General features: G+C 35.9%; 1 protein-coding gene across 1 annotated transcript; it reads right to left on the bottom strand.

Annotated features, from left to right (window-relative positions):
• Positions 1-453: 453 nt before the first annotated feature.
• Positions 454-20,334, bottom strand: opn5 (opsin 5). The gene is made up of 7 exons (XM_055186996.2): positions 20,046-20,334; positions 11,518-11,671; positions 8,290-8,409; positions 6,179-6,349; positions 5,039-5,373; positions 4,659-4,906; positions 454-2,625 (listed from the first exon to the last, which is right to left on the bottom strand). Exons 2-7 carry the CDS (start codon positions 11,639-11,641, stop codon positions 2,562-2,564), a joined length of 1,062 nt encoding a protein of 353 aa, XP_055042971.1. The 5' UTR covers positions 11,642-11,671; positions 20,046-20,334; the 3' UTR covers positions 454-2,561.
• Positions 20,335-21,219: the final 885 nt, after the last annotated feature.

Below are 21,219 nucleotides of genomic sequence, written 5' to 3'. Positions count from 1 at the left end.
AATTTCACACGTCTATAGTTTTAATATCATGTATTTAAGACAATTGTTAGGGTTGTTTAATGTTGTTGTTGTGTTTGTGTTTTCTTCTTTTTAAATATGTTTTTGTACATTTTCGGAACTATTTAGTTAACGTCTGTTAATATAGTGTAACATTTCAAATTTTGGCCAAAAGATTGTCTGTTATGTGGTGTGGGGCCAGGGTGGGCCAAGCCTCTGATTGGGTGGGCCAGAAATACACAGAGTTTATTTATGAATAAAACGTGTGGGTAAGGTGTTGGCACTGTGATTCTGCTGGTTAATTAAATAGAATGCAATAAATTAATTTAATAATAACTTGTATTAATAAAATGCACAGTATTAATGCATTCAAGGATTAATAATAACTGAAAGTGATGAAGATGGCATCTCCCATCAGATGTTCATATTAACAACAAAAAGAAAACAACACTGAGCCAGAAGTATTATTATAATTTACAATAAATTAAACATGCCTTATGAGTCTTTTTTATCTTGTTCTTTGTAAATTTATAAATCAAACAGGCACAAGATATATACACAGCGCACAGTTAATTGTACATTATAAACATTCACAAACATTAAGCTTATGTACTACACAGTGTGGTGCATTTTAAAGCTTTAAAGGGGTTGGGAGCAACGTAAAACATGTTAACAAGGCTGACATACTAATCTTCCTATATTAGTGGATTTTATTTGTCAAAAAAACATTGTTAATGTAACTACATAAATATACTACCTACACATATTCATATATGAATATTGTAAATCAATCCATTTCTTTACCATTAATTAGAAAAAAATCCCAGCTCTTTGCCACTTCCTTGATGTAAATGAACTTCCAGGAACTAACTGATGTGTCCATGAATCATGTGATAGCCAAGCTTTTTGGATTTTTGTTAAAAAACTCTCTTCTTAAAGGGCTCTGAGCAGACTGTAAGTCGGAGGGGGCGGCGTTAACTGATGCTCCGCCTAAGCTGTCTAGCTGATGTCATTAGGGAAGGTTCAATGCTATCTCACGAGTATTCTTACATATTTTATGAGTTGGCCCATTCGTATTAATTCATACGACCACATTCGTAAGTTTTGGTACGATTTGCCTTGACCCCTGTGACGTTGGGGTTACGTGCGGGGTTAGGTTGTTGTTTTTTCATGAAAATCGTATGATTTTGCACCATTAACTTCATATGAATTGATACGAATTAGGCAACTCGTAAAATATGTATGATTTCTCGTGAGATCAGGCTCCCAAGGGTGGAAGTACATTTACAGATTTTGATTATAATTCATGAGGGCACATGATTTTTTTTAAAAAGTGACCCACACGCATAAATTGTTTATAATGAACAATGCAATATTTCATTAAAAAGTAAAAATTGTCAGTTTTCATTTCATAGGGACTTTAAGTGGTCTCACAACAAAGTTTATTCTACTCTTTGTCAATGGGATCTAATACACTGTGACTTGTTTTTTTATAGACAAGGCTTAGATTAGGCCAGAGGTAAGCTTTAGTTAAATAAAGATATTAAAATAGCTGTTATAAATGTGCCTTAGAAAAATAGCATCTGTGGTGTGCATCATGAGACAAAACAATAACATTAAGATGTCAGTGCAAATTGTGAGGACAATGTCTTATTTTGGTCTAGGACTAGACCTAAGCCTTATCAATAAAACCGGGCCTGAGTGTTCATACAAGGTTCTTAAACAGATTACATGATGGAGTACAAGTTCACTAAAAGCCCTTGGAGATCCAATTTGTAGAGGTAAGTGGGTCTCTCAGTTATTTTCAAGAAAATGTACCCTTAACCTTGTGCTTGTATTGCTTCACGACTTCCATTAGCTAAAATCTCTGTTGTATGTTTTAGAAACTTTCATCCGCACACTCTAAACAACTTATCTGTACCATATACGTTAACATTTGACAGTAAAGGGACTGTCTGCTTTTATGTGGCTTATTAAGAACTAATACGTTTAAAAAGATCATATGTTTAAAAATCCTCAAGATTACATACTGAATTTTGGAGATACCTTTAAAATGATACTGTATGTATAATCATTGCACATGACCCAGCTTCTCAATGCTCATCTGTGTTTGATAACGCAAAAGGCTTTCAATACATAAGTGCTATATCCAGTGTCACAAAGTACAGACATATTTTCAGTTGTATATGTGTAAATAAACATGCTGATGTGTGTGGTCAGTTTTCATTATGTTTACTCAGTGTATAAAAAATTAATGAGCCATGTTATACTGAACAGAGACTAGCATTTGTTTTAAACTGTCATACTACTGTACATTAGCTATTTGAAGCAGTTCCTCTATTGATTTGTTTTGTGGTTCTGTAAATATGCAGTGCTTTAACTTAAAATAATTATACAAATGATAAAAATACACATCTTTACCTCTTAATTCTTCTATTGAGAGCAGTATAGTGGATTACATCAGTGAAGTTAAGGATGGAAATCATTGATGTCTGAATTGTAGGATCATAATGAATGTTGCGCAGTGTCCTTTCACAAGCCTGTTGTGAGTTTCGGTAATTTCCTTATATCTCCATTTGAACTTCATGAGCTGGTGTCTCCTTCAGGGATGCAGGGATGGTGTAGAACCTGTTTAACAAAACAATACTATTGAATTTAGGCAGCGGCTATTTAGCGATACATTAGATGGCATTTACTCTAAGTAAAAATAGAGAGATATTTTCTATTTACATTAAGTGACAATATGAGCATATTCTTAACGATATGCTATTTACAGTAGGTGAAAATCATTTTTATTTAATAAATAAAATGATCAAATATGCAATAAGTGTAAATAGTAATTTTTTAAAAGTTGCCCACCAGCATTTCTTTGTGATTTTCACAAAAGTCTCACAAAATGCTTTCCAGGAAAATTTCCTTCTATAAACATACAAATATATCAAATGGAAGAACAGACCCTCTGCTTTCAAATAAACAAAACGGGGGGAAAAAAACCGTTTCATCCTATCTTTGTTTGTTTCCTTTTTTAAGTCTCTTATATACTCACCTAAAGTATTATAAGGAACACCTGTTTAATTTCTCATTAATGCAATTATCTAATCAACAATCACATGGCAGTTGCTTCAATGCATTTAGGGGTATGGTCCTGGTCAAGACAATCTCCTGAACTCCAAACTGAATGTCAGAATGGGAAAGAAAGGTGATCTAAGCAATTTTGAGCGTGGCATGGTTGTTGGTGCCAGACGGGCTGGTCTGAGTATTTCACAATCTGCTCAGTTACTGGAATTTTTACACACAACCATTTCTAAGATTTACAAAGAATGGTGTGAAAAGGGAAAAGCATCCAGTATGTGGCAGTCCTGTGGGCCAAAATGCCTTGTTGATGCTAGAGGTCAGAGTAGAATGGGCCGACTGATTCAAGCGGATAGAAGAGCAAATTTGACTGCAATAACCATTTGTTACAACCGAGGTATGCTGCAAAGCATTTATGAAGCCACAACACGCACAACTTTGAGGCGGATGGGCTACAACAGCAGAAGACCCCACCGGATACCACTCATCACCACTACATATAGGGATGGGCATGAGTACTCGATTGCTCGGAGCTTCGGTGTCACTGGTAACATCACTAGAATTTGGCGTAAACAGAATGAGAACATGGATCCATCATGCCTTGTTACCACTCGGCAGGCTGGCGGTGGTGGTGTAATGGTGTAGGGGATGTTTTATTGGCACACTTTAGGCCCCTTAGTGCCAACTGGGCATCGTTTAAATGCCATGGCCTACCTGAGCATTGTTTCTAACCATGTCCATCCCTTTATGACCACCATGTACTCATCCTCTGATGGCTACTTCCAGCAGGATAATGCACCATGTCACAAACCTCGAATAATTTCAAATTGGTTTCTTGAACATGACAATGAGTTCACTGTACTTAAATGGCCCCCACAGTCACCAGATCTCAACCCAATAGAGCATCTTTGGGATGTGGTGGGATCTGCATTCCACAAATCTCCATCAACTGCAAGATGCTATCCTATCAATATGGGCCAACATTTATAAAGAATGCTTTCAGCACCTTGATGAATAAATGCCACGTAGAATTAAGGTAGGGGATCGAACACAGTATTAGTATGGTGTTCCTAATAATCCTTTAGGTGAGTGTAGGTTTCTTAAAAAATACAAAATTTTAAGCAAAAAGCTGAAATAATTACATTTTTGTAAAGTATATTTTGTCAGAGATCAGATTCTTGATTATCAAAACATACACAGAGTTTAAAATTAATTAAATTAGTTTTTGCTTCAGTTTTTATACATTTGGTAAGAGCGACATCTAGTGGATAATTTTACGGAATTACCGTAAAAACTCATCTGAAAAGCGTCATTGGCAGGTAAATGTTTTTTTTTTTTAAATTGACGAGATAACTCATCAATGGCTGGAAAAGAGTTAAATGAATGGTGCAAAAGCCCTCCCGACACCAACCCCTAACCATACCCATTAAATACTTTTATTCCTAATAAAAGTCGTTAGGCACTTTATTTCAACTTTTCAAACATTTTCTTTGTTTTTATTAAAAAAATAAAGGCTTTATTATCATGCAGGATAATAATAAATATTTTATACCTCAAACTAACTATTCCATAATTATGTATACACATACCTCGAGGACGTGTAATTTTTCCTTTTTTTATTCCAAGATTGAAAGCAGAAAGACTCTGCACATTTCTTTTTGCAGTCGATGACCTGATAGATGATTGGATTGTACATGGCAGCAGATTTGGCAAGCAGAGTTGGTACAACGGATATTGTAATAGGCACTGTATCAGGCTCTCCAAAAGCAGACACCACTGACACCACAGCATAAGGGATCCAAGCTATTAAAAATCCTGCACAGATCAACATCGCCACCTGGAGGATCCAAGCAGAATCACATGGAATACCACATTTGCATTTGTCTATACAAATATTTGTTCAAAAATATGCATAAAATAATGGTTTGCATAAATAATAATAGCACAGGAAATTATGTAGGATGTTAACCTTAGTCAACTTCATTTCCAGGTTGTTGTTGTTCTTATTCCGTGTGTCAAAATGAGAGATTTCTTTAGCTGATGACTTCACCTTGAATATGATCATGACATAAGAGAAGACGATAATGCCGGTGGGGAGGACAAGGCAGAAGATGAGCATGCACATAACAAAGCTCTGTCCGGACACCGAGGCCTGGGCCAGCCACCAGTCCAGAGTACAGGACGTGCCAAACGGTTCGGGTGCATAGTTACCCCATCCCAACAGAGGCATGGTGGCCCAGAATGCACCGTAAAACCAAGTGAACAGCACAAGGAGAATAGCGTGGCTCCGCTTGAACCATGTTCCTGATGACAAAGTAAAATTATCATAAACATGCATGTCAGGCAAGAGCGATAGATAAACATCATCAACATCAGGAAGTAAGCATCTTCTGCACCAGTTTTTGTGTGAGCATATCAGTGAACACCCCTGACCACTGGGTGGGTTTCACGTCTTTGTAAACGAAAGTTTAATGCATTTTGGGAAGGATTGTTTCAGTGCACATACAGCCATTATAGAGGTGGGAGGTAAAACAACAAACACCCGAAAATTCTCGGGCAGCCGCATGTCGAAATTTCAGTCAAAACCGTTCTATTTCATCATACACAATCTGAAAACAGGGCTTTAAGTGTAAAATACCGAACTTGTCCTTTAAAAGAGTAAAAATGGGACTAAATGATTTAAGTAAGCAACAATATAGGAGAAATTTTGCTGTATCATGAAATATATTACAACTAAAGGGCATTGTTAGGAACACGATACTTCACTACAGCACTAGCCTTGAGTACCTCATTGCTTTTATTTAACAGATAACACACAAAATATTAAAACCCAGAAGATTGTTTCAACGCAACTTCTATGAAGTAAAATTACTTTCTTCTTGCTAGAAAAAATAGTCCCTAAATGGCAGCAACCGAATCAAAGACTGTTACTGATAATTTCATAACTTTTTTTTAATTATGTTTATGCACTGTAAAAAATACTTTGCTGCCTTAAAATTTCTAAAGATTTTTTTCCTTAAAAAAATCTAAAGTGATAGGACTTAAAAATGTCCTGTATTTGTGAAACGTGATGTCATAGATCAGCCAATTTTCAAAAGATGCTTCTTACCATATCTTAAATGACAGATTTTCAAGTAGCGGTCTAAGCTGACGATTGTCATCGTTATGAGACTTCCACATCCGAAGAAAAAGCCGGTCCAGCCATAGAAGCGGCACCCGACCCAGCCGAAGAGCCAACGGTGAGAAAAACTAGACACCAGAAAAAATGGCTTTCCAAAGACTGAAAAAACAAACAAACAGTAAAATATTGATTAAACTTATTTTACTTAGATACAACTGACAATATAACAACACATCATAACTATTTTTCATGCCTTACCATGCTCCTTGTGCTACACTGCAAAAAATTCTTTTTAAGAAATAATTTTCTTAGTATTTTTTTGTCTTGTTTTCAGTAAAAACATGAAAAAATTCTTAAATTAAGATGCTTTGTCTTGATGAGCAAAACGACCCAAGAAAATAAGTCTAGGTTTTAGACCAAAAAATATCAAATTTAAGTGATTTTGTGCATAAAACAAGCAAAAAAAAAAAAAAAAACCTGCCAATGGGGTAAGCTAATTTTTTCTTGAATTTTGTGTTTAAGAAAAATGTTCAAGATTTTTTTGCTTACTCATTGGCAGATTTTTTCTTGTTTTATGCACAAAATCAAATTTAAATTTGATATTTTTGTTCTAAAACGACTTGTTTTTTTGGGGTCGTTTTTCTCATCAAGAAAGTGCATCTTAATTTAAGAATTTCTTAGATATTTTGACTGAAAACAAGACAAAAATTCTAAGACATGTTTTTCTTGAAAATATTTTTTTTGCAGTGTATACAGTGTGTACACTTTTTTGTGAATTTAGTGTTTTTAGTGTTTAAGAAAAATTTTCAAGATTTTTTTGCTTGCCCCATTGGCAGATTTTTTGCTTGTTTTATGCACAAAATAACTTAAATTTGATATTTTGGTCTTAAAACTGGACTTATTTTCTTGGGTCGTTTTGCTCATCAGGAAAAAGCATCTTAATTTAAGAATTTTTGATATTTTTACTGAAAACAAGACAAAAATACTAAGAAAATGTTTTCTTGAAAATCATTTTTTGCAGTGTGCAGTGTACCCTACCAAAGGATTGCTTGAATAAAACCACATAATTAGTTGTTAAATATTACTGTCAAAGTTTTCTAGTTCAGGCTACCAGGTCAAATTAGCTTTGTCTCTCCCACAAGCTTGTATTTGGCACAGGCAGAAAACTTAAAATGTATTAGGTTTAATAAGAGAAAGCAGTTTCCCCAGTGTATCCTGAGATGCTGAGAAAGTCATCAGCCTTTCGCGACCCAGCAGAAGACATGCAGGTTTGGATGGAAACAAAAGTCTATAATGGTCCACATTGTGGTACTATGTTTATTTCTAACAAACTACATCAGCAGAGATGTAATCGATTCTGTAACTTATACACAACCAGGTCTTTTATAGTGAAGAATGACATCACCAATCTAACAGACCAAAAGTATTTAATTATAAATGAAGCATTAAGCAGCAGGATATCGATTTTATTACCACACAGAGCTGAAGCTGAGGTGATGTAACTGCACGACTATCCACTAGGAGGGTCCAGAGTACAATTATGAATAAAAATAACTGAAGAGAGGAGTGTCTGAAAGATATCTGACATAGACAAGATGCTTTTCACGTCTTCATTCAATATTCAATTATAAAAATAATTAAATATTTCATTCACTTTTGTAAGCAGTGCCAAGCAACCTTTGTCTGATGTCCATTTAGAACATAAAGGACAGAACAGAACACAACTTTATGAGGATGTTTTCCGAACAGGGTTTAGATTAATCCAGGCCTTAGGATATTAAAATGGTTTTTACAAACATTACAATACAAAAAACAATACTGGTGTGCATCTTAAAACAAGAAAATGGCACTGATAGTGCAAGGTGTTTTGAAATTACAGCAGTCTGGGAATAGGATAAGCCCTGTCCGGGAAACTGACCCCATATCTCTAAAGATTTCAAGGAAACCCCAACTTCTAAAGTACAAAAAAACCTTTCTAGTTTTTTCATGTAAACAGTGAAACATACATAACCTCACATGAATTCTGGGCATTACAGTATTATAAATCATTTAATAGTTTTTATAACAAGCACATATGACGAATCAAATCACGACCTCACCTGATATGCCAAAGTCAAGTACAGCGAGATTCAGTGTCATGAACTCTGGCGGCTTTAACTTGTTTTTTCGTGTGATGGTCTTATAGATGACATAACCATTTCCAGTGGCACCCAAGATACCTGTAAATAAAAGTGCAATAAGATTACAAAACAGTGAAACTCTTATAATTTTAGATTTCAACATGTGTACGTGCTGATCATTGTGCTCGCCACAATTCCGCATAATTTCATATCCTGGCCTGTGTTAACTCAGCTGACTGACCTACTACAGTCAATTAAGTTTAACTGTTGGGACTGCATGTGATAAATTTAATAAACTCTTTCAATTTTTGTCAGTCTACTGTCCTCATATGACCATGAAGTGATGTGATGTGAATCACGTACATTAAAATTACTGATACATTTATGCAGTTTATATAGAGATTGTGTTTTTGAGACTATTTACCAAAATATAATTTTATGCATAAATATTATGTATGCAAATGCTCATATTTTATCCTCTAACAAGATATTGGTTAATTTTTTACCTATAGTATAGTTCAACAAAGTACCTAATAAGAAGAAGCCATTTATCGCATGGTTATCCAGGACACAGAAAACGGGGACTAGATTGGGTAACATACAATTCGATCTATCTATTAAAATATGTCAGAATTTTCTAGGTCATATAAGAACACTGGAGCCTTTGCAGAAGGTAGGAAACAGCTTAACCGGCGGATAGGTGAACTGCGAATTACATTTTTTCAAAAGCTTATTGGCAAAACAGGACAACTATTTCTGGCATTGAATAAACTATGCGATGAATGCCCATCTCTGTCATTCTATTAGTGATGGCAAATATCTGCTCTTTCAGCTTTTAGATTTCAGTTTTTAGATGCATCATTGGCATGACAAATATTTGTATATTCATTTTGCCAAAGCATTCCCAGCTAGCCGAAAGAAAGAAACAATTATTGGCAGATGCTAGAGGTGCAGAATACCTGTTAAATATCTATTTTTTTGATAAATTGTTTGAATATCTTTTAAGAAAATTTAGGGGGTGTGTTAACCAAAGCATTTAAATGTGGCTAAAAATGCCAGGCGGATGCCAACTGAGGGCGCTTGCCAGCCTTTTTTCAGCTTTGGTTGCTATGGTACTTCTGTTTTGTTTATCAATCATTGAAACATGAAGGTCGGTTGTTTTTATATTTGTCCCGCCCCTCCTTCATTGTGATTGGATGGCTTAGTGAAAGCGACATTGACGAGCATTTCAACTCTGGGCGCTCAGCGCTAACGGTGGAAAAACTCTTGAGTGCTGGCACTCTGCCGCCTTTTGCCGTTTTTGAAAAGCCATTGGAAACCATTGGAAACCAAGCGTGCTGCACAACCCTGAAAAGTGAGGCCAAAATGTCTCGATCGCCCTCCAGTGACTGGTCCTTGTATAGGTCATAAACCCCGCCTCCCCATGTTATTCAATGGGACTTGAGACCAACTAAATAATTTAATTACACTTCTTTTCTCTGAAGCTGGTTTCTGTCATTAACTGTAGTTTTATCACGCTGATGTAAATTCAAGTGTTTGTTTTTAAAATAAGTTTGTTTTAGTTAGTTATTTAATGCTATAAAAAGGGTGGTGTCACGTCATGATTGACAGGTGTGATATGTGCATTCTGCGAGAGCGAGGGCGGGCCCTTAATTTCGCGGCTTTACTTCCTGCTCACTACTGCGCAGGACTGGTCCCGAAATCGCTTCTGCGCAGACTCAAGATTCAAGATGTCAGCGCCATATCTGGACACTGGCGGCTTAACTTTTCACCAATGGAGGAGAGCGAACATGCGTCGTCCATCTTTTTTTACAGTCTATGTTGAAAACATACGCCGGCTGTAGGCGTAAACACCTTGGTGTACACCAGGGGTGTCTAAAGTCGGTCCTGGAGGGCCGGTGTCCTGCAGAGTTTAGCTAAAACTTCTCTCACCACACCTTCCTCAAAGTATCTAGTCTGCCAGGTAAGACATTGATTAGCTGGATCAGGTGTGAAGGGTTGAAATAAAACTCTGCAGAGACACCGACTCTCCAGGAGCAGGATTGGACATCCCTGGTGTACACACTCCCTTAGGTTAAAGCTAATATTTGTGTTCCCGTAGTTCACAGATTACATAAAAACTGTTACGAAATGGAAAAACTTTGTAAATATTTCCCCAAAAGACACGTTAATATGTATTACAACATGAGTGAAATATGTGTATATGTATGCCAAGTTGCCCTTATACATACAGTACAGTATATACCCAATTATTTGCAGAACATGCACTCCTATTTGGCCTTGAGTAACTTCTTGTTAATGCTGACAAAAGCTTTACAGACATTTCAGACATTTTGCTATTTAGAAATGACAAAAGATAAATACCTAAAAAATATTACAAAAATGTTTGGTTTTCTGAAAGCCAGGGTATATTTGTAGCAATACTTAAACAATACATTGTATGGGTCAAAATGTTTTGTTTTTCTAGCAAAAATCATTAGGATATTAAGTAAAAATCATGTTTCATGAAGATATTTTGTATATACGTATATAAATTTATATATAAATGAAGAGTTTCGTTGCAAAACGAGATAAATCCATTTTTTTACATTTTTGTCAAAACATGTTTATTATTATGTTATCATGTTATTATTTTGTTTTATGGTGCTATACTTAGCTGTATTTTTTAAGTTATGAAGGTTTAAATCAAAACAAACCAACTGCAGTTCAATTGATATTAATTGGAATGCACGAACAAAAAATGAGATTTCTGAACAATTAAAAAAACGGATTTATCTCGTTTTGCAACGAAACTCTTCATATGTATATATATAATATAAATATATTAAAAAGTATAATTAGTAATATGTTTAGCTTAAAACTTTATTTGGACAAATTTAAAAGCTATTTTCTCAATTTTTGCACCCTAAGATTCTTGATGTTTAAATCAAGGCCAAATGTTGTCCTATCCTAATACAACATATATCAATGGAAAGCTTTATTCAGCTTTCAGATGATGTATAATAAAAAATTACATTTTCTGTGGTCTACGATCACAAGTAAGGGTAATTAAATTTTCACAAGATCTGTATTTCCCAGGCCACATTCATAATCAACCAATACACCCACTGCTTCAAAGAATACTGAATGCTTTCCTTAATTTGCCATTGAATGATTCCAAAGATGTCTGAGTGAATTTTACTCAAGGCTTCAAGGCTCCATGCTTACCAACAATAAGGATGTACAACGCAGCCACTATGTCGGCTTCCTTAGACAGCTTGGATGCAAAGGGATCTCCTCGAAGAAGATAATGTGGAACATAGCCTGAGGCTGCTGACGTCTCATTCTCCATTAGGAACACTGAGAAATACTATGACCTTCCCTGGGGAACAACAAAACATGTTTAGATTAAACACTACAACAGAGTCGTGTCTGTAAGCTCAATTTGATGCATAAGCTGGAGTCCCAACACAGCATTCTGATCTGAAAGGCTACAGCCAATAGGTCTAAATTTCTAGATTAAGGTTTACTAACCCTATCATGTCTTATTGGCTTATTGCAGACACCTTTGTCTTCATAATCGATAAATATTGAATTCTTGTGTGTTCCTAAGCAACGTAAACAATAAAAGAAAAACGAGATATGCATGGTGAATAATGAGATGAGTAAGACCTTTTCATTATTTGAAAAGGTCATAATTAATAAAGTTGAGCTCTTCTGTGATTGGCTGTTGCTCAGATCGGCTTATTTTAGTAGCGCTGTGTGTGTGTGTGTGTAAACAGACCTTGGGCGCTATCATACACCTGGCGCAATGCAGCACAATGTGCGACGCAAGTGTCTTTTGCTAGTTTCAACCGGGCGCAATGATAATTTCACCTTTAGCGCCATGTTGTTTAAATAGCAAATGCATTTGCGCCCAATTTTGTGCCCATGGACGTTCTGTTATGAAAACGAGGTGTGTTCAAGCGCATTTTTGGTGCGTTGCTATTTTGAGGCAACTAAAATAGACTACGCCATTGACCAACTAAAACCTGGTCTAAAGTCTAAAGTCAATGGTGCAATAGTGTTTTTGTTATTTAATGAGCGCATTAGTAATATGCATCGGACGACAACCCGGGTTTGCTTATCACATACATGGATGCACAGCAGCACAAAAAGTCTTTTAAAATATGAAAAATTAAAGGATTAAAATGTAAAAGATTACTATTGCGTCTCCTGGACATAAATGAAAACCAATTATGAGATGTTAGAAGGCATAAAGAGCTGCTTCACCTGTAGCCTGTTAAGTAAATAAATGCTTTGCTTTAAACAAATGCAACTGTTTTAAATGTTTTTTAAATGCTACCCCACGGATTTATTAATTTTTAAGAAATGCTTTAAAAAAAAAAACATTGTGCTGTCCAAGTGCTGAAACAGCCCTCCGCACGTTTGTATATTCTTTATCTCCTGTTTGTTACAAATAAAGTATTTTTAGGGTACAAACCTTTTCTTGCATATTTGCAAACTATTTTATGAGCTTACAATGATTATGTAGGATGTCAATACATAAAAGCCTGCTATTTTTACTTTTAATCCAAAGGTTTTAATCCAAAACATAACAATTTCAATAAAAATGAAAACAACAAATCTTTTTAACATTATTCTTAAACTGCTGGTCTTCTTCCTCCACTTAGTTTTTCAGTTTAAAATTCCGCTTTCTAAATAGGGATTAGGCATGGCGCCAGGCGCAACTGGCTTTTAAAGATGATGAGAGCTGAGACTCTCATTGGTTTATTGCACGTTACGCCCAAAACACACCTATTACTCATTAGGAGAATAGGAACAATCCTTTTAGGTCGTGCGCCTTGCGCATAAACCATTTTTCCCATCGTTAAATAAGCAAAAGTGGAATCGGACATGGCCGGTTAGACCGTGCGCTTTAGATGGGCTTAGATCGTTAAAATAGGGCCCCTTATGTTTGAGCCTGTATCAGACGAAGATACAGATTTTGAGAAAATAATAAGTTATTCAGAGATTGGAAATGGATGTTTCTGAGTGGCAAGTTTGTGTTTTTTCAGTATGGACCTGCAAAACATAACTATAACATCAATAGTACAACTTCAGCCTAAACGCTAGCATATAGCATTAAATAGCATATAGCGTTAAAGCAACACTAAAGAGTTTTTGCTCTTTGCTCCCCCTACAGGTTAGAAGCGTAATTGTCCATTACCACTGTCGTAAATACTGCAGCATAGCTGGCTCTGACTGGATTGCAGGTCTGCCGTAAAGCAAGTTTTTGTAGTTTTCACTCGAACTACAGGACCGCGACCTGATGGTGGGAAACTATAGAGCGAATAGAGCGAATGTGAAAGTGCCGTTCACCCTGTTTCGAGTGGATGAACGATGAAAGTTCACTGACAAGCTGGGCAATTTCGCATTCATTACCGTGGACGTAACTCCTGCGATTATAAATGCGATATTGCCCATCATGCACCCCTACATTCTATGGTACCTTTAATCTGTCAGGATTTGTGTACAACCGTGTGTTTAACTAGATAGCAGCATTTCTAAGCATACAAGAACAGGAGAACTGATTGCCTAAAAATATCTCTTGTAAATATGACACATCTGTTTTACAATAGAAACTAAAACAACACTTAATTGAGTTTTTTTCTGAACACATTGTTGGCTTCTGTAAGGCTTCTGGTGGTTTTATAAAGAACAAACAGCAGGCTTAAATTAATGAGCATTCAGTGTGCTCTCTGGTGACTGACATGCAGATTTTAAAATCATCTCCCCAGAGATCAGAGATGATGCTGCATCAGTCACACATTCACATTTAGGTAAGAAGGTTCTGCAACTCCTAACATGTAATAGCAGAGTATTACAAAAAAACTGAGGTTACTAAACCACAAACCCTCTCATCCCCCTCCCACAAGTATCTGCAGTTTTCTACACTACATAACGTAATCTAATGACGTGGGTACAACCCCTAAGAGATAATTACTTAACTGTGGAAAAATAAGCCACAGCAAATGCTTCTTCCCAGTGTTTTAGACATTTATATGTTGAACTTTGTCAGTTTTGGTCATGATTTAAGCAGATTTTGCTTTACACTAAATATTCACTATATTGCGAATCCAAATGTACATCTCTGACTTCATTTCTGTTTAAAAAAATTAAAATTAATTTTGTGATAAGCCTGCTTTTTTACAATTCCTCATACATGGTTATCTGATTTGAATTTAATTTTGTAGGTAGGATAGAGCAAGTATTTTGAACTCATCTAACCTTTTTTGAAATTGATCACAAGCTCACCAAAATGGACCCGAACCTGTATCTTGGCAATGCTTTGGCATATTGATGCAAAAGTGTGTAAACACCATTACATTCATGATCTGAGGGCACACACAGTTTTGACACAGAGCCACCTACTGGTCCTAAAAAATGGTTATCATTTTTTTATTCTTTGGCTTAAAAATATGGTGGTTTCTTTAGATTCATTGGGATGGGATAAATATTATCCAATGTTATTTGGTCAGTCAATTTGGGTGTTGGCAATTTCAAAATGTTTTAGCACAATAAAGTAGCTAACAAGGACAAAGGGTATAATTACGAAACTTGGCACAAGTCTTCACTACCATGTCCTGCACTCCCAGAAATAAATGTACAAAGGTTGTCACTGTGGCAGTACCTTTAATAAAGGTCCTAATATGTACCTTTTATGTACCTCTAATGGCGCTTTTCCATTGCATAGTACCCCATGGTTTAATTAGTTTGGGTTGGGTCAGCTCACCTCACTTTAGGGTGGTTAGCTTTTCCATCGAGTTTGGTATCACTTTGCAGTGGGAGGGATTATAGGCGTGTCGTTATATTTGCGCTGCATACTGCTGTGACATCATACAAGTGAGAGCATCCTTGTACATTCCCATTCATTTATTTATTTATCAGTCCGCCAAAAATTTAAATTGGCCATCACAAATAGATGTTTGCACATCGCGTTTATGACTATCTCTCTTGACAGTTTCGGTTTAAACACCCGAGGCTCCGCTGAGCCTCATTGAAGTTGCATTTAAGCATATAATACTGACATGCTCGTCGTGAATGTTCCGCCACAAACTGCAAGTTTGGAAAAACCTGTTATCGTGTCCCTGATTCTCAACCTGTGGATGTTTTTCATTGCTAAAATGGAGTTTGGGAACTTATAGCAGAGCACAGATGACAACATTTTTCCTCGAGACAGCGCAAGCAAGCTAGCACTAAAGGTAAAGCTAATATTTACATTATAGCGATGACGCTTAGTGACGATTGACCAATCAGTGATCTACTGTGTTTTCGCGTCATGTTTGGTATCAGCTCGGGTCGCTTGGAACCCCAACCGAGGTGGTACGGAAAAAGTATCGGGTCCTACTGCACCCAATGGAAAAGCTCCCAAAAGTAAGCTGACCCGACCCAAACTAAACCAAACCAAACCGTGGGGTACTATGCAATGGAAAAGCGCCATAAGATACCAATGTCTACCTTAGAGCAGTGTTTCCCAACCAGGGGGCCGGGTCCCACAGGAGATTTCCAAGGGGGCCTCAAGATGACTTAAAATTATAAAAAATTAGACACAACACGCATTAAAATATGCTAAAACAAGCTAAAACCAAGATGCTTCTTTTTTTGGCCATTTAAGTAGCGAATATACTTCTGTCTAGTGAGTCATTCCAAGTTCTATTTATTTTAATGTGAAAAAAAAATTGTGACTGGGGGGCCTTTAAATATCGTTGTGGGCAACTAGGGGGCCTTGAAGTGAAAAAGGTTGGGAACCACTGCCTTAGAAGTACCATTAGCATCGCGCAAAAAAATAACCAAAGAGTTTCATTGTTTTTCCTGTTTGAAGCTTGACTCTTCTGTAGTTGCATACTAAGAACGACGGAAATTAAGTGTTGCGATTTTCTAGGCAGATATGGTTAGGACTATACTCTCATTCTGGCGTAATAATCAAGGACTTTGCTGATAACATGGCTGCAGCAGGCGTAGTGATATTACGCACTGCCTGAAAATAGTCCCCTGCCATTGACAGTAACCAAGGGGACTATTTTCGGGCAGTGCGTAATATCACTACGCCGGCTGCAGCCATGTTACATCAGCAAAGTCATTGATTATAACGCCAGTTTGGTAGTATAGTTCCTAGCTATATCTGCCTAGAAAATCGCAGCTTTTAATTTTCTGTCAGTCTTAGTTCACAATGTAACTACAGAAGAGTCAAATTTTAAATAGGAAAAATATTAAAACTCTTTGGTTATTTTTTAGCGCAATGCTAATGGTCTAATCAGATTCAATGGATTATGCTAAACTATGCTAAACGTGCTAGCACCAGAGATGGAGATCAGCTGAATGGATTTTAAAACGGTAAGAATCAAATGTTTAACTCTAGGGAAGCTGAGCATATTTTCCAAAAGATTGGAATGTCCCTTTAAGATTAATAGCACAACTGCAGCTATTGCATTTTATTACAGTCCATAAAATGTTGGCCTAATAATTGCTTTAAAAGGGAAAATTGAGTTATAAATGAACCTATGCTGGTTGTTTTAGCAAACCCATGGTTGGGTCAAATGTATACATTTTTGGTTTAGATTTAACCCATCGATTGGGTTTGTCCCTTTAACTATGGGTTCAAAATAACCCAGTAAATTTTAGAGATACTGTCACTTTAGGACAGAATGGATCCAAAATATTACAACATTGGGTTTCCTTCTCAACTATCTATGTTCACCTAAGACATAAACAGTTGTCGTTGTTTTGTGTGTATGTGTCTGGTTAATTAAAAAGATAAATAAATTTGTTGTGTGCATGACATGTTTTCTGAACCACGGCTCTCACCCATGCATGTTTCTGAGTGTGTGCCACTGTGTGTGCAAACATTTTAGTGTTTGTGAGGCTGTGTGCACACTTTTGAGTATGTGTGCTTCTGTCAATGAATATAATTGATCGAGCAAATCCGATACCCGATCCAGAATTTCATTCCATATCGAAGCCAATACAAAATTGGAGCATTCCTACTCTGAAGTTTACAAATGATGAATGTCTGTTCGTATGAACCTGCTTGGACCCCAATATTTGCAGGTATATTTTTATATTGGCTATAGGGGCTGTCCACACGGAGACGCGTATCACTGCATACGTATAAATTTGTTATCGTATTGGCGTTTCATCCACACGGATCCGGCGTTTTGGGAGACTGAATCCGCTATTTTTTGAAAGCGGGTCCTAAAGTGGATAAATCTGAAACCGACACCCTTGCGGTTTCGTCTGTACAGCCAATCCGTATATTTTGTGAAGCGAAAACGTCATCACATCACGTGTCGGAAGCGTTACACGTAACAGCAACAACAATAACGGCGGACTACGTGATTGTGTTCGTGCTACAGAAGCTACTAAAGCCTACTAGCTTTATTACAGCAAAATCTATTGCTTCTATGCAATTGTGGTGACCAATAAGCGATAATGGACAACACCATACGTTGGTTATGCGCATGCTCAAAGTCTTCTTCTCCGTGTATAGTGTATATCTGTGGCAGAATTACAGCGCTCCATACTGGTCCGGCATATATACTACACCGCTTTCAGTCGGTTTCAGTGGTTTCGTGTTTACGGATTATTTTTTTAGAGCAAGGGAAAAAAATTATCGGATAGGGAATGCAGCGGCTTCATGTGGATATAGCCTATATCCACTATAAACATAATTGCAGCTATACGTTATGTACTTTCTGTCATATTAAAGCAAAATTAACCTCCAGTCATCATGATGTTATTATTGCTCTACTGTGTAACATCACAGAGTGATGATCAGACAACAGCACTCATTGAGATCATAAGTTAACCTACGGCTTGCAGAGTCGCTTTTTTTAGTGCTGTCCTGAATAAAGTATTTCGCATAACAGATGTTTACATGTAGTTCAAAAGTTTACATGCACTTGATTTTTAATATTGTGTGCTGTTAGACTACTTGTTTAATCAATGACTAGTGATAGCTCCTCATGTGTCTCTTGTTTGTCTACTGGTCTTCAGAAAAGTCCTTCAGGTCTTGAACACTCTTTGCTTTTCCAGGAGCTTTCCAAAACTAAAATTACCATTCATCATTTCGCACTGATGGCAATTGAATGACTCACACACAACTTGTATGAAAGGTGCATTTACAGATTTTCAAGAAAACCGCACAATACATTAAGAGCACAGGGAATGGAGGTCAGTGTAAACTGTTATTATTTTGTCTTTTAGGAAACAGGCAATTATCATACAAAGCCTCAGGTCAAAAAGATTATAAGATCTTTAAACAAAATAATACCATTTTTTTTACATAGCCTACTTTTAAAAGTTTAGATTGGAATTTGAACTTAGAAATAACGATACAAAAGCTCTCACTGAGGACACATTAAAAAGTAGCCTACCAATATTTCAAAAACTGTAGCAGTGTAACCATTACAATGAACTACAAATTTTCACCACTTACACTTAATAAGAGCAATAATGCGATAATAGCACAGTGAACAGCTTAACTGCTCTTTTATAAGAGAAATCAAAGTTGGTTGCTAGCAGTTGCTTTTGACTGTAATGCCTGGTTTGTAACCACAATGTCATGTTTCTGTCAGAATTCAAAGGGCGAATATTTCAAAATAATACATTAACTACAGTGAGAAACCAAATGTAAAATATCGTTTCCGCTATAGTATTTTTGGGTATAACAGTACCACAGTCATAAAATATAAAACTGTATTTCTGATTTGAATTATTGAACTGATTTAATGATTTCCTAAATAAATTCTTATCATATCTATGCTGAACTTTGTACAACATCAACCACTTTAGATGATATCAAAGCATAGCTTGTGGCATGTCTGCACTTTCGGGATGTATGCTAGCATTGTATTAGTCATCACATGAATCTGTAGTGTATAAAAGGTCTTTTATATATTTAAAAACAGTGGAGTGATTTATAACTTCAGTAATCAATGTTTTATTTAACACTGCAACAAAGTAAACAATAATCTATTATGATTTTTATAAATGTATCTATTCATGTCCGCACTGCAAAAATCATATTTTAACACAATTATCTAAAAATCCTTAAAAACATATATATTTCCTTATGAAGAAAAGTGGCACTAACATAGAAGTCTTGATTTTGGAGAAATCTGAAAGAATATTGTGAAGTTTATGAGAAAATATGAAAAAATAATCTTGTTCATCCTTTTAAATTAGATTATTTTTCTTACCTCATTGGCAATCAGCTTTTTATAAGTAAATCGACTTGTTTAAATAATATTAAATTAATTGCATTGGAAAATGTTCTGCAGTCCTTCTTGTCATCCCAGTGCTTTCATAATGGTCATTGAGCATCTTTTATAATAGACTACGCAGGAGTGTCTGTGAAGATCATTGCGACTCAAATGTATCTGTTTTCTAAATTAAATACTTATTTTATCAATAAATCGACACTTTTATTGACAAATGTACTAAAAAGACGGCGAATATACCAATTATATTGAAATAAATTTACTACAATAAAGTACGCAGTACATACCGTAGTTTATGCATTGTCTCTTATAGACATCATCTGCTGCATTTTATAAGCACGAATAACTTTTTATCAGAACATCAACACGCACCAAAACAAACCTAACCCACAGATAAATGCGCGCGCGACGATGCAACACGCAACTACATAACGAACAGGTGTCAGTGATGCTGCCATTCATTTACAGTGTCAAATATAAAATGTAAATGTTTACCTTACTGTGACTGTCAAAGCATCGCGGTATATTTGAGCACTTCTGCCTCTGTTTTGATGTAATGTTAAAGTAGAGTTGATAGGCTCTTAATGATGTTACTATTCACACGCACACTGCGCCGGTGATGTCTGACTTCTCTCAGGTGATTTTTTTTTCAGAAAAATCCTTTAAACTATAGTTGGGAAAGCAATCAGTTAAATGGTTGTGCTGGTGTGAAGTGGCTGCTCAAAGTTAGTGGTTCCATCAAATATCCATTCAAACCAGCTCGGTTCCCTCTACAAGAGTCTGAGCACCAACATGGTACTTACAAAACTGAAGGCTAAAGTCCCGCCCACTTGTGTAAGGTGGGCGTGTCAATCATGCGGTGACTACATAATAAATAAAAAATATTCAGAAATCCTCTTGTTTATGTCAAAATTCACTTCTATTTGCAGATACATTTTAATAATTTAATTTATAAAAATTCAAGAAATGTAGCCTTCCAAGTTTTAAGCATTAAGCTATACATTCAGAAGCTTAACATTCCACACTGTAAAAAATTCATAATTTTTATCAAATCAACATATATTAATATGTTAATTTAACGTAACAAATTAAGTTAACCTCATTTAACTTGTTTTTATAAGTAGGTTCAATTGACTTGCAAAACCAAATTGTTTTTACGTTAAAAAACAATGACCAATTATCACTTTGCAAGGGCCAGTAATGGTTTTTTTTTCTTTCTTTTTGACATTTCTCATTCATGACATTTTCTCATCAAGTTCAAGCTAAGGTCTATATAGTTTTACGTGTGTTCCTTGGGAATTAAACCCATGACCTTTGCATTGTATGACAATGCAATACCAGTTGAGCAACCATGGGTCTGCTTACTGTATTATTAATAAATGCCAGAAGAACTGGAAAAACCCTTGATTTATTATACATAATCAAACATTTTGTGATCCTATCATCTCAGTAAAATTGGCATCAATGGATTGACAAAGCAGATTTTTTAATAATTATTATTTGCATTGTATTTAGCCAACGAAAAAAATATATACCAGGAATGTCACAAACTTTTTAAACACACAACACTGGTTAAAATCTATAAAAAATAATAATAAAATGTATTTTCAGCTGCTGAAGAAACAAACTATGACTAGCCACACAAGTAAGTACAGTATCAACTGGTTGA

The sequence above is a fragment of the Misgurnus anguillicaudatus genome, chromosome 18 (assembly GCF_027580225.2).
Source record: "Misgurnus anguillicaudatus chromosome 18, ASM2758022v2, whole genome shotgun sequence".
NCBI classification, from domain to species: Eukaryota; Metazoa; Chordata; class Actinopteri; order Cypriniformes; family Cobitidae; genus Misgurnus; species Misgurnus anguillicaudatus.
This window is presented reverse-complemented; position numbering and strand designations above follow the sequence as displayed.

Excerpts from the sequence above, each read along its gene's own strand:
- opn5 (XM_055186996.2), bottom strand. The coding sequence starts at position 11,641 with ATGGAGAATGAGACGTCAGCAGCCTCAGGCTATGTTCCACATTATCTT. Across the intron at positions 5,374-6,178 it reads AATCTGTCATTTAAGATATG|GAACATGGTTCAAGCGGAGC; the intron begins GTAAGAAGCATC and ends CTTTGTCATCAG. Across the intron at positions 4,907-5,038 it reads TGGAAATGAAGTTGACTAAG|GTGGCGATGTTGATCTGTGC; the intron begins GTTAACATCCTA and ends TGGATCCTCCAG.